This window comes from Cynocephalus volans, chromosome 13 (assembly GCF_027409185.1).
Source record: "Cynocephalus volans isolate mCynVol1 chromosome 13, mCynVol1.pri, whole genome shotgun sequence".
Lineage (NCBI taxonomy): Eukaryota > Metazoa > Chordata > Mammalia > Dermoptera > Cynocephalidae > Cynocephalus > Cynocephalus volans.
Genome location: NC_084472.1, coordinates 32,014,752 through 32,027,810, shown reverse-complemented (window position 1 = coordinate 32,027,810; position 13,059 = coordinate 32,014,752). Strand labels below are relative to the sequence as shown.

The window sequence follows — 13,059 nt, the reverse complement described above, 5'->3', positions numbered from 1 at the left end:
AAATCACTTAACTCCTTTGGAAGTTAGATAATGGCATAAACTCCCACTAAGAAAATCCTCACCTTCCTTCTTTCAACATATTTATTAAATATGGTATTCATTTAATGGCTAACTTGTCAGATGACTCCATGTTTCAACAGGGTCAGAGCAAACCTACACTATCACACCAGTCTTCATAGCACCTCTCACATCTTCCTTTAACCAACCTCTCCCCACCTGACGCCCAAGCTCCCAACTCTCCTGGCCCACCTCTAGCCCTCAGTTGGTACAGTAACCTTCTCTTTCCAGCACCCTCTTCTTTCCTCTGCATCCTCCCTAAAGGACATACATCCTTCACTCCCATGACTTCAGCTAGTACATAAATTCAGATGACTCAGAACTCTATTTTTCAGTGGTTACACCTATCAGTTTAAATGTCAGGATATTCTACTTTAAGTAAAGCCTTAAAAGAAGAATCTATGTACCTTCAAAAGAATAAACGAAGACTGGCTGCAGTTCAGACTTATAACTGCCTGCCGAGTTCCTAGAATGACTGGTCTATAATGGGAAGAAGGAGTCAAAACAGAGCATACTTTGTGTGGTGTGCTTATTTACACAAAATGCTAAAATAAAAATTGAGTAATCTGGGGTTTTCTTTTTATTTTCTATGTCCATCCTCTAAAAAGGGTAATAAATAATTAAACATCCCAAAGAAGGGCAAATGAAAAGGCCCAAAATAACACAAAATCAGACAAATCTGGTCCTGAAGAAAGAAAAGAGGTTCTTAATCTGGGACACAAAGGCAGATCCAAGAATCTCTGAAAGTATGCGCAAAGTTCTGGGTACGTGGGTACATATTATATAACAAAGAAAAGAATCCACAGTTTTCATCAGACTTAAAAGGGTCTAGGACCAAAACAAGAACTACTATCTGACTTAATTATCTGACGCAATTCAATTATGAAGGTAAAGAAAGATGATCTATTTACATGATAAATATTTTAAGTTGCCAATGATTGTAAGTGTGTAGTTATTAAGCTCATTAAAGCGCACATCTGTTAACTCTGTATATCTTCACAGTGTGATCTTCACCACAACTTGCAAAGTGTAACCACTCAGCACCTTCTGCTTTATTCTGTTCAGTTCTTCCACTGCAATTCTTCCAGCATAACTTTTTGATAGCAAGTGTATGACTTTGGCTAAAACAAAGATAGAAAAATCATGAAATTAATGTATGCTATGACTACAAGTACTTTACTGGCTCCTCACCTATGTATTAATTTAATTAGTATGCTCTTATAATTAAGGTTATAAACATGAATGAAAGTCAAAACGCGAAAATCAAAATGTGGAGGTTTTTATATACCATCACTAATATTTTAATAATTTTATTTTCATTTTGAAAATATCTTACTCTATTTACTTAAAATGTTCAGATTAAATATCTAACTTACTGGCCAATGACACCACCAAAAATGCAAGAAACACAATAAATTTCTATTAAATGTTTTTATGATCAGTGGAATTCATAAAATGGCTATTAAAGTCTTTCAGATAACAATGAAAGATGTAATGAACTTCTCAGCACAAGAGTCTCAGTCTCCAATGTGATCTCTTAACTGCATGATCTTGTGCAAGACGATCATATTAATACTCCCCCATCCTCCCGACCCCCTGAAAAAGCAGACCTGAAATGCTACCAAACATAGATGAGGGATAAATCTCTATGAAAACACAACATCCTCTATAAATTTAACCTGCAAATTAGGTTCCCAAACCAAAATGAAGTGAAAAATCTAAATAGGTTTTTAGGCAGTAAATACTGAAAACAATACCAAAGCACACAAATTATGTTTTTAAATGCTGACAGTCCCTGTTACCAGATGCATTCTCACAATAAAATGGTAAGAATAAAGGTTACAAGAATGCTGCTGTACTTCAGTGTTTTCTGAAATTCCTCGAGAGGAAATGCTTTCATCTCATGAGTCTATGACTTCAGTACTCTCAATAACAGCTCACCTTCCTTTGAGGATGGATTTGATTATTGACAGCAGCCAAGACTCATTTGGAGGTAGGCTTTACAAATATAAATGGCAAGCTTACGAAAAAGCAAATGATCAAAAGATATAAATCTTTTTTTAAAAAAAAGATATAATCAGTTTTCTGTGTCACTAGCAAGCTAGTTCTCAACACAATTCCTAAAGAGAAGTTCCAAAAACATTTTAAGTGACAGCTTCACTGGAATCTCATTATTTATCAATATTAAACTTCTCCCATTTCATTAAAAGAATGATTTGAAGTAGTGACATCAATGAAACAAACACACATAGTACATATATTTCTTCTGAGGGGAGCTACTTTGAGGGACAATCCTTATTTAGCTATATAAGCTTTGAGATGGTGGTTTCTTTCTTTCTTTCTTTTTTTTTTGGTACTGTCCTTTAAATCCAGCATGTAATCACATCACATTTAGAAGATACAGAGTTTGAGGAGCGAACCTAAAGGCAGTCTTTGCTTCGATTACCTTTATACCTCATTGCTCCAGAACTTTAACTTGAAAGGTACAGGAAATTTGGTATCTGGAATGTTAGCAACCCAAATAATATAACGTGTTACCTCAAGAATTAGTTCCATCTTGCAAATAACGAAAAAATCTCAAAGTGAAAAACTCAAATCCCGTACGTGTCCCTTTCCTGTGCCTTCTAAGGGGCTCCCTGCCAGTTTCCCACACTGAGCACATGGAAGTAGTCTGTACAAGTTTAAAGGCAGAGCATGCACTGTGAGCAAGCAAGGTGAAAGAAAGGAAAAGAGAAAGGAGGGGAGCCCAGGAAGACAGAAAAATTCAAATGCCTGGAATATGAACTTTCATTGGATTTCTTTCCTTTTCTACAAGCCAACAGCACAAACTATTTCAACTGCTACATCTAGCATCAGAGGTTGGAGAGAAGCCAGGAAGGTAGCAGTAAGAAAGGCAGAATCTCATCTTAACAAATATATATATAGTGAGCACTAACATGAGGGTAACAATATACGAGTGTACTTCCAAAAGTTCCTGGGAAGACTTGTATTCTTTTAATTCTATTTTTCCATGTACTTTTTGAAGTACCCTCACAGACAAGCTCTGCTGGATGAAATATCTTGTAAAAGACATGTGCTCACAAATCTCTCTCCACTAAGCCATTCACCCTCATCATGACACTGTCATTTAGAATTGTATTTGAAATTACGTATTTTTTTATTTTTTTATTTTTTTTTGTCTTTTTTGTGACTGGCACTCAGCCAGTGAGTGCACCGGCCAGTCCTATATAGGATCCGAACCCGCGGCGGGAGCGTCGCTGCGCTGCCAGCGCTGCACTCTCCCGAGTGTGCCACGGGCTGGGCCCCTGAAATTATATTTTGAACAGTATGGATATATGAAGGTTGAAGAAACAGAAGGAAATATGGCACAGAATGTTAGTGACTTTTTGAAAGCTTAGACATTTTTGAAGAATAAAATGGGTAGAAAAAAAAGTAGAATAAAAAGGATCCCTGCTATCTAGGTCGGTGGTGGTGGGGAGGAGGGTGTAAACAGCAGGTGCTCAGGTAGCAACGGCCTGTGCCCAGGGTGTGAGGCTCGGGGAGCGCTTGCTGTGCTTGAAAGCCAGTCATGGGGCTTTGGGAGGCACCTGGCAGTTTCCTCCACTAAGAGATCTGAGATGAAATGTTCAATCACAAGGATATAGCTACCAAAGCACAAACTATAATATTTCAAAAAAGCTCAAACATTTTGAATAAAATTTTATTAAGAATCTATTGTAGTCAAATTCTAAACCACATCGTCATGAAAATCACTTTTGCCTTGTTTAAAAAAACAATATTATGCAAATAAGCAATTTGGTCAAACAAACTTCTAAAAACCAAGTGTAATATAGTAACAATTTCAAGAGATTACTTAAAACAAAGAGGCACCACTTAGTGGTAAACACCATGAATAGAGATTTCTATCCCTCTCTGTGAAAATGTGGCATAAAATTTGCAGCTAAAAACCCCACAATTTCTATTCAATCTGATAGAAACAAAATTAGGAAGAAAATACCTTTGACTTGTTTCTACACAGCAGGTCCAGTCATTTATTTCTGGAACTTGATCAGTCTTTTTCCAGGCGTATAAGCAAATCTTCCCACACTCTAATCCTATTGCAACCACATATCTGTTTTTAAAGGAGGGGGATGATAGGGATTAATTTAGCATGGATTTGTTACCTGCATCATCACTCTAAGGTAGTTCTTCACAGTGGCCCAACTGGCCCAGGCTTACAAAGGACTCTGTTTAAAGGCATCACCCCAGGACATGTGGCATTGCTCTATTGTGTCCTCAAGGAGCCTCCTCTCTACAGAAGTACGCAAAGGTCTATCTCTGTCCTCTGCTGGCAAAGCCCATGAGCCAGTATTTCTCCAGCCGGCTTCAGGAACCGTTGCTCTGTTGAAGATACTTATTACACAGAAAGCACTACAGTCTGATATTTGGTAAAATAAGAACCAAGTCGCATTCCTAATACGTCTTTTACCATTCTGAATAGAGTCCTATCAATTTAAAAATTCTTATGAGAAACATAAGCATTTTGGGAAAAAAAGCAACTCAGAAACTAAGAGATGGTATTTTCAGCACCACACTCTAATGAGTTAGAGGCTAACCGGCCAGCCCAGGGCCAGCCCGTGGCTCACTCGGGAGAGTGCGGTGCTGATAACGGGCCAGCCCTTACATTATCTTTTAATCTTTTTTTCCACAAACGTTTTGAAGTACCCCCATACAATTATTACGTGCCAGTTTAAAATAATAAAAGCCAAAAAAAACGCTTCTATGAAAAAAAAAAGCTAAGAGAACCCATAAATGAAATGATAAGGCTACATGTTGAGACACCAAGCGGTCCTCTTAAAGAAAAATCTAAAACTAAGCCCCACACAGAGACTGACCGTTGGGAGAGGTTAAGTGTTGGGCAGACACCGACGGCGGTCACTGCCCCACCCACGTCTAGGACTGAGGAGCAGGGGCCGATGCTGTGCTCGATGCAATCGTCACCAGAGTCGCACTCACCCCAGACAACCACCTAACACAGACAGACACACTTTGTAAAACACAATGTAAAAATACATTGTAGAATTTTGATGGCATAGATAATGCAAAATATTCGCTCTGGTGTTTTTTAAAATGTGGCATTTACATTTGTGTGATGTCCTAGGACTTCAGAGCATTTCAAGCATCACGGAGAAGCCACAGTGTAGCAGACATGAGTCTCTGAGACCTCAACTATCTAAGTACGTTGGTCCAAAGATGGACTGTCCTTGCCCACAGACCAGAGGGGTGCCAGCATGCTCTTTACATTCATAAACTGGTTCTGATCCAGTGAAATTCCATTGGACGTGTTCTAATGGGCTCATGCACCTCCCCAAGAAGTTACCACAAAATTTATGGGGACCAATCAAGTCTCTATCTCTTCCTTTTCACCACCCACTGCTTGGACAATCAACTCAGCTCTCAGGAGGACTTAACCTTGATGATACCCCTCATAAGAAACGAGGTTTCCCTGGAAGCTCAAGCCTCAAGGGTCTGTGATTGGTAACAAAGAAATGGAGAGGGACATGAATTGGACAACAGTTGCAAAATGCAGGACCAAAGCAAGACTGAGCAGAAGTAGTTTGTTTCAGAGAATGTGCAGCTGCTTTGTCCACTTCAGCCCCGATATATCCCTGAGATCAGCAGCTGGTCCACCTTCTACTGTGCATGACTGCAGAGGGCAGAAGCAGTCTTGCTTTCTCAATATCTAGAACAGCATAAGCAAACAAACACCAAGAAGTTAATAAACAGGCAAATGAACAGAAGTTTCCGTCTGAGAGAAAGATGCTTTAGAGGCTGACATTTAAGTGTTTAACCTGAGTGACACCGTGCCCATACTAACCCTCCACTTTAGTAATTTGTACCATGTCCATGACTGGAGAGGGCAGGGAGAGAAAAGGAAATGTTAAACTGGTCTATAGGAACTATAGAAAAAGGAAAGAACACTCTAAAGAGGATGAAAACAGAGGAAAGACCAGAGGTCAGGTGAACGTTTCCCAGAGAACAAGGGTGAAGGTCTTGTTCAAGAACATATTTCTAGCTACCTTGATTTTTTTCAAAGCTTATACCACTGAATAAAAAGGTGATAATCATTCATTATAGAAAAAATTTTTAACTCAGAAGTATGCATCATAAAAGTAGAAATTATTTTTCCCTATGCTTCCTATTCCCCTTCCTATACTCTTAGTCCTTGGTTTTTATTCATTTCATTTATTACTTTTCTTACACTGGGGCCATTTGATAAAGGTGATATGTCTGAAAGGTCCTCTCTTCATTTTTTTGATATTTCAGAAAAATGTATTTATAGAATTTAACAAGAAAAGCCTATAAAAATATTATTTTACATTTGAAAAAAAATACTGTTTTTAAAAGATTACCTTTTTGTCCCGACTCCCAGTAAAGAAATACTTGCTATCAGGACTCCAATCACAAGACCAAATAATTCTACTATGCACAGAAGTGATTTTGTTGGTGAAGGCAAAGAGACTGAAAACTGGATCTAAAAGAAATATATACACACAACTCACAAAGAAGAGAAAGCTGTTTTTTTCCACATGTTAGAAAGCTAAGTTTAAGTGCTATATATATATACATCATGTGACTTAGTAATCAATTTATCTACATTGACTTTTGCAACAGACTGAGGCTAGGCAACTGAACTCCTCACCAGAAAGCTGTGGGCATACAATTACTTTTCTGGTAGGAGACGCTTTTATATTGACTCTCTCTAGTAACTGATGACAAACATTTTCCATACACTCAACTAAAGGCTCAATTTATGCCTGTGGAAGAAGCCTGAAGCCTCTCAATCTTACTGAGGAAGTAGCCAGATTTGCATATAAGGCTATGGAAAAAAGATTAATGTACCATTTAAACAATGTTGGGGAAGAAAAAAAAAGTCTTGATATATTTTCCTTGTAAGATTTAAATGTAAGGTAACTTCTAGCCCTTTTATGAACTAATCTAATACAAGTATATCTTTTAATCCATAATCCATAAAGATACAACAAATTAATAAGCATTTTATAACTTTAACTTTTTAACAAGTAAACACTGCATGTTAGGAAATCACTAGTAATGCGAAAGAAAATAGTCTGTTCTAACATACAATGCTGAGTATGTTTTATAGTTCCCAGACAATCTTTAAAATACAAGGAATTAAGGGACTAGAAATATCCTAAGATCAAACTGTACGCAAGTCATATCAATGGAAAAATAAAAACAGGATTAAACAACACAAATACACTTTAAATATTCTCTAAAATTTAGCCACCAAAAGAAACTGGGAGAATAGGAATAGGCCACTGCTACACCATCACAAAGCTTTTATTCTTTTCTTTCTTTTCAATTTATGCCAGGCTCAGAGTGGAATTCGGGTACATAGGTTATCACTTTGCCTGGGGGTCATGTTTCCACCAAGGGATACCTAACACGCCCTTCCCAATGACCAAAGTGACAGGGGAGGATAGGAAAAGGCCAAGGATAATGATCCCTCTAAATTTCATAATTTAAAACATTACTATATTTATAAAATAGTTCAGAGAGAAGAAAGAAACCACTCAAGCACAAGTTTTCTTAGTAGTGTCATTTCAGTACTGTCTTCATTATTCCTGTCGCATAAAATCCTAGCTCAGAAAAATGCTACTCATTGGTTTTGTGGTATTCTATAACCATATGCAAAACTTTAGCTTTCTACATAAAGATTTTTGTGTTTCTCTATCTGAGACGTCTGAACGTGTGCCCTCCTGATTATACAATCACAAAGAGATGAACCCAACGATCACCTGCATTTAAATCTTACTAGGAAGGTCAAGTCTTCCTTAGTTATTACAGAACTTTGAAAGGCTTCATAGTGTGAGGCTGTCTGCTCTTCACCCTGCTATCTTCCTATTTCTCTTAACCCACTAGCTGCTTAATGTGGATAAAATGGATATAACGGTTTCACTAATAACCTTCCCAATCAGAAGCTGTTTTACCGAACTCAGGTGAGATTGTATCCTGCCTTTTCCACAATGACCAGGTTCGATCTCTGGAAACAGCTAGTAAGAACTTGTCATTAGGTGAGAAGGCCATCTGCGTGACAGTCAAACTGTGGAAAACTAAATTCTGCACCTGTTTCCAAGATGTAGTATTCCAAAGAATAATAGCTGCATGCTCTTTCTTAGCTGCCTGGAGGACAGAGATAAAACAATAAAGCTATTTAAGTAGAAATAAACTGAAAGGAAAACATTTTTTAAAAGTATCTTGTTTCTGTGGGTATATTTTATGTATCTGTTTAAATGCAAAAAAAAAAAAAAAAAACCTAGGAGATAACATATTACAACTAGGTCTAATCTCTGAGAAGCAGCAGAGAAGTCTAGGATTAGAAAAGACAAATTATCAGGAACTGATGCTGTAATCATAATGTTTCAACATTTTACAAGAACAATGTGTGTGTATTAATTGCATAATTAACAGTTTAGACACGCCCAATTCTGGTCAACATAAATTAACAAGGACCAGATTTACTCTCTTCTGTGAAAAAACTAAAAAAAACTAGACAAAATACAGGAAACATTAGCACTCCAAAACACTAGATATCTGGTAGCAAAGGACACTGATCTCTGAGACCAAATGAATCTCAGAGAGAAAGGAAAAAGCAAAAGAGCATTACTGAACTGTGCCAAATTTAAGTTAAACTGTAGGTCTCAAAAAGGAGAAGGAAAAGAATTCATAAAAAGTTAATGGCTGAAAAATTTCCAAATTTGGTGAAAACAATAAGTTTAATAAAACCCAAGCATAAGAAACATGAAGAAAATTATAACAACAATAATCAAATTGTTTAAAAGCAGTGAGAAATATAAAACCATAAAAGCAGCTGGAGGAAAAAACTCCACTACAGAGGAACAAACACAAATTACAGCAGACTCCTCATCAGAAATAATGCAAGTCATCTGAGTACTGGTCACGAAAAAGACAAAAAAAAAAAAAAAAAAAAAGAAATAATGCAAGTCAAAAGAAAATGAAGTAACATCTTTAACATATTTAAAAAAAAACCCGTAAACCAAGGATGCTTTACCTACCATAAGTATCATTTAAAAATGAAGGAGAAGGGCCAGCCTGTGGCTCACCTGGGAGAGTGTGGTGCTGATAACACCAAGGCCATGGGTTTGGATCCCTATATAGGGATGGCCGGTTAGCTCACTTGGGAGAGTGTGGTGCTAACACCACCAAGTCAAGGGTTAAGATCCCCTTACTGGTCATCTTTAAAAAAAAAAAAAAAAAAAGAAGGAGAAATAGATTTTTCAAACAGCCAAAGGTTAAAAAAAATTCATGACCAGCAGAACTGCATTACATAACATTAAGGAATGCTAAAGAACATCCTTCAGGCAGAAAGAAAATGATATCTGAGGGAAAATATTTTTCCTTAAATCTCTTTAAAAGATAACTGGGCCTGGCCAGTTAGCTCATTTGGTTAAAGCACAGTGCTGTAACACCAAGGTCAAGGGTACAGATCTCCATGCTAGCCAGCCACCAGAAAAAAAAAAAAAAAAAAAAAAAAAACCCTAAAAGATAATTGACTGCTTAAAACAAAAATAATAACAAAATATTGTGGAGTTTCTATGAAAAAGTAAAATGCAAAACAAAAATACCACAACATAGAAAGAAATGAAAGTATGCTTTTGTAAAGTTCTTAAATCTTACTTAAAGTAGGACGCTATTACTTGAAGACAGACTGGTAAATCAACGTAGAACAACCAATAGAATAATACAACAAAGAGTTATATATACTAATCAAACAGAAGAAATAAGTGTAATCATAAAAAATAATCAGTTAATCCAAAAGTAAAATGGAACAAAGAACAGATGGATCAAACAGAAAACAAATAGCAAGATGACTGATTTAAATCCAACCATATCAATTATCACATTAAATGTAAATGATCTAATAAACACCCCTATAAATAAAAGATTGTCAGAATAGGTAAACAAGCAAGACCCCAACTATATACTGTCTCTAAGAAACCCACATCAAATAAAAGGAAACAAATAGCTTAAAAATAAAATGATGGAAAAAGATGTAATTCAAGCAATACTCCAAAGAAAAGTTGGAGTGGCTATATTAACATCAAAACAGACTTTAGAACACAAAACATTATCAGAAATAAAGAGGGTCATTTTATAATCATAAACAAGTCGATTAATTGAGAAAATAATAATTATAAATGTTTATGCACCTAGCAACAGAGCTTCGAAATACATAAAGCACAAGCTTATTAAACTGTAAGGATAAGGACCAGCCCCTGGCTCACTTGGGAGAGTATGGTGCTGATAACACCAAGGCCACAGGTTCAGATCCCTATATAGGGATGGCCTATAAACAGACAAGTCCACAATTATAGTCAGAGATTTCAAAATGCCACTCTAAATAAAACTAAAAGGATAAAGAAGACATGAACAATACTATCAACCAATCTGATGTAATTCATATTACAGAACACTCCACCCAACAGAAACAGAATACACATTCTTTTCAAGTGAACATGAAAATTTTCCAAGATTAAATTTCAAAATATTCAAGTCACACTATGTTCTCTGACCATAGTGAAGTTAAATTAGAAATCAACAACAGAAAAATATCTGTTGTCAACAAAAGAAAAAACATTCAGTATATGGAAAATAAATAATACATTTCAGAATAGTCCACAGGTCAAAGATGAAATCAAAAGGGAAATTCAAAAGTATTTTCAGTTGAATGAAAAGAAACACAACATATCTAAATTTGTGGAATGCTTCAGAAATATTTAGAGGGAAATTTATAGCCTAAACACTGATATTAAAAAGAAAGATCTGAAATCAATAACCTCAGCTTTAACCTTACTTATTAAATTAGAAATAAAACAGGAAATGCAATTTAAGTAGCTAGAAGGAAGGAAACAGAAACAGAGCAAAAATCAATAAAACAGAAACAAGAAAAACAACAGAGGATATTCAATAAAACCAAAAGCTGGTTCTTTAAGAATATCAATAAAATCATCAATTTACTATTCAGTTTTTAGAATGTTCCCTCCACCAAAAAAACGGGGGGGGGGGGGAGGTAGGAGACACAAATTGCCTACAGCAAGAATAAAAAAGGTGACATCGATCTACAGATACTAAAAGAATCATAAGGAATATTATGAATAACTTTGTGCCAATAAATTTGACAACTCAGACAAAGGGACTAATTTCCTGAAAGACATAAATTACCAAAGTGAAGTCAAGAAAAACTAGATAACCTAAATAGTCTTATTTATATCTATTAAAGAAATTACATATATAGACAGCCCTCTGTATCTGTGGATTCAACCAAACACAGATCAAAAATATTCAGGAAAAAAAAAGTGTCTCAACATGTACAGACTTATTTGTTGTCTTTATGCCCTAAATAATATAGTATAACAACTATTTATATAGCATTTACATTGTATTAGGGATTATAAGTAATTTAGAGATGATTTAAAGTATATGGGAAGAGGTACACAGGTCATATGAACATACTATGCAGTCTTATATCAGGGACTTGAGAATCTACAAGTTTTGGTATCTGCTGGAGGTCCTGAAACCAATTCCTCACAGATAAGGAGACAACTGTACAGAAAGTGCTCAACTTACGATGGCTTGACATGATTTTTTAGACTTCACAACAGTGTGAAAACGATACACCTTCAATAGAAACTGTACTTTCGAATTCTTTTTTTTTTTTTTTTTTTTTTTTGTCGTTTTTTCGTGACCGGCACTTAGCCAGTGAGTGCACCGGTCAGTCCTATATAGGATCCGAACCCGCGGCGGGAGTGTCGCCGCGCTGCCAGCGCAGCACTCTACCAAGTGCGCCACGGGCTCGGCCCTGTACTTTCGAATTCTGAATTTTGATCTTTTCCCAGAGTAGCATCTCTTGTGATCCTAGGCAGTGGCAGCGAGCTGCAGCTCCCAGTCAGCCACACAATCATGAGGGTAAACAACCGATACTGTACTCTACAGTTCACTGTCTTCAATAAACTACAGGAGATATTCAACACTTTATTATAAAATAGGCTTTCTGTTAAGTGATTTTACCCAACTACAGACAAATGTAAGTTTTCTACACAAGTTTAAGGTAGACTAGACTAAGCTATGATATTCAGTAGACTGGGTGTATTAAATGCATTTCCACTTACAATATTTACAACTTATGATGGTTTTATCAGGATATAACCCCATTGTAAGTGGAATAACATCTGTGGTTAAAAACCTTCCCACAATGAAAACTCCAGAATCAGTTCGCTTCATTTGGAATTCTACCAAAAATTTAAAAAAGAAATATTGTTAATTCTACAAAAACTATTCCAGTAAAACTGCAGAGGAAGAGATACTTCTGTAGTGGATTGAATGTCCCCCCAAAACTCACAGAAGCTTGAATTGAATCATAACCCCCAAGTTTTATGTATTAGAAACTTGGTCCCCACTGTGACTGTTAAGAGGGTGGGAAATCCTATTATGGTAATTGAAAGGTATAGCCTTGAAGATGTGATTAGATTGTAGGACCTTGCCACAGTGAACAAATTAAAAATGGTGTGGTTCTGAGGGCTTTAAAAGAAGAGAATAAGAATTATATTAAGTGAAACAAGTCAGGCACAGACAAATACCACATGTTCTCACTTATTGGTGGGAGATAAAAATAAATAAATAAATTCACACACACACACACACACACACACACAAAAAAAACGGGGGAGAAGAAGACATAACAATTACAATTCCTTGATTTGACACGACAAGCAAACAGAAAGGACATTGTTGGGTGGGAAGGGGGAGAGGGAGGAGGGAGGGAGGTTTCGGTGATGGGCCACAATAATCAACCACACTGTATATTGACAAAATAAAATAAAAAAAAAAAAAAAACAATTAAAAAAAAGAAGAGGATAGTCTGTCTTTCTCTCTCTCTGCTTCCATTATCTTGCAATGGGAGACCCCTGGGTCACTGTCACC

General features: G+C 36.3%; 1 protein-coding gene across 2 annotated transcripts in view; it reads right to left on the bottom strand.

Moving 5' to 3' along the window:
* Nucleotides 1–619: 619 nt before the first annotated feature.
* Nucleotides 620–13,059, bottom strand: part of ELP2 (elongator acetyltransferase complex subunit 2) — a 40,525-nt gene continuing 28,085 nt past the window's right edge. The window contains exons 18-22 of one of the 2 annotated variants that reach the window (XM_063076480.1): nucleotides 8,025–8,241; nucleotides 6,450–6,571; nucleotides 4,932–5,065; nucleotides 4,055–4,168; nucleotides 620–1,178 (exon numbers count right to left, since the gene is read on the bottom strand). In XM_063076480.1, the coding sequence (XP_062932550.1) occupies nucleotides 1,022–1,178; nucleotides 4,055–4,168; nucleotides 4,932–5,065; nucleotides 6,450–6,571; nucleotides 8,025–8,241 (744 nt within the window). In that variant the 3' untranslated portion in view covers nucleotides 620–1,021. The remainder of the gene's footprint in view (nucleotides 1,179–4,054; nucleotides 4,169–4,931; nucleotides 5,066–6,449; nucleotides 6,572–8,024; nucleotides 8,242–13,059) is intronic. The other variant, XM_063076481.1, reaches the window with a different exon arrangement.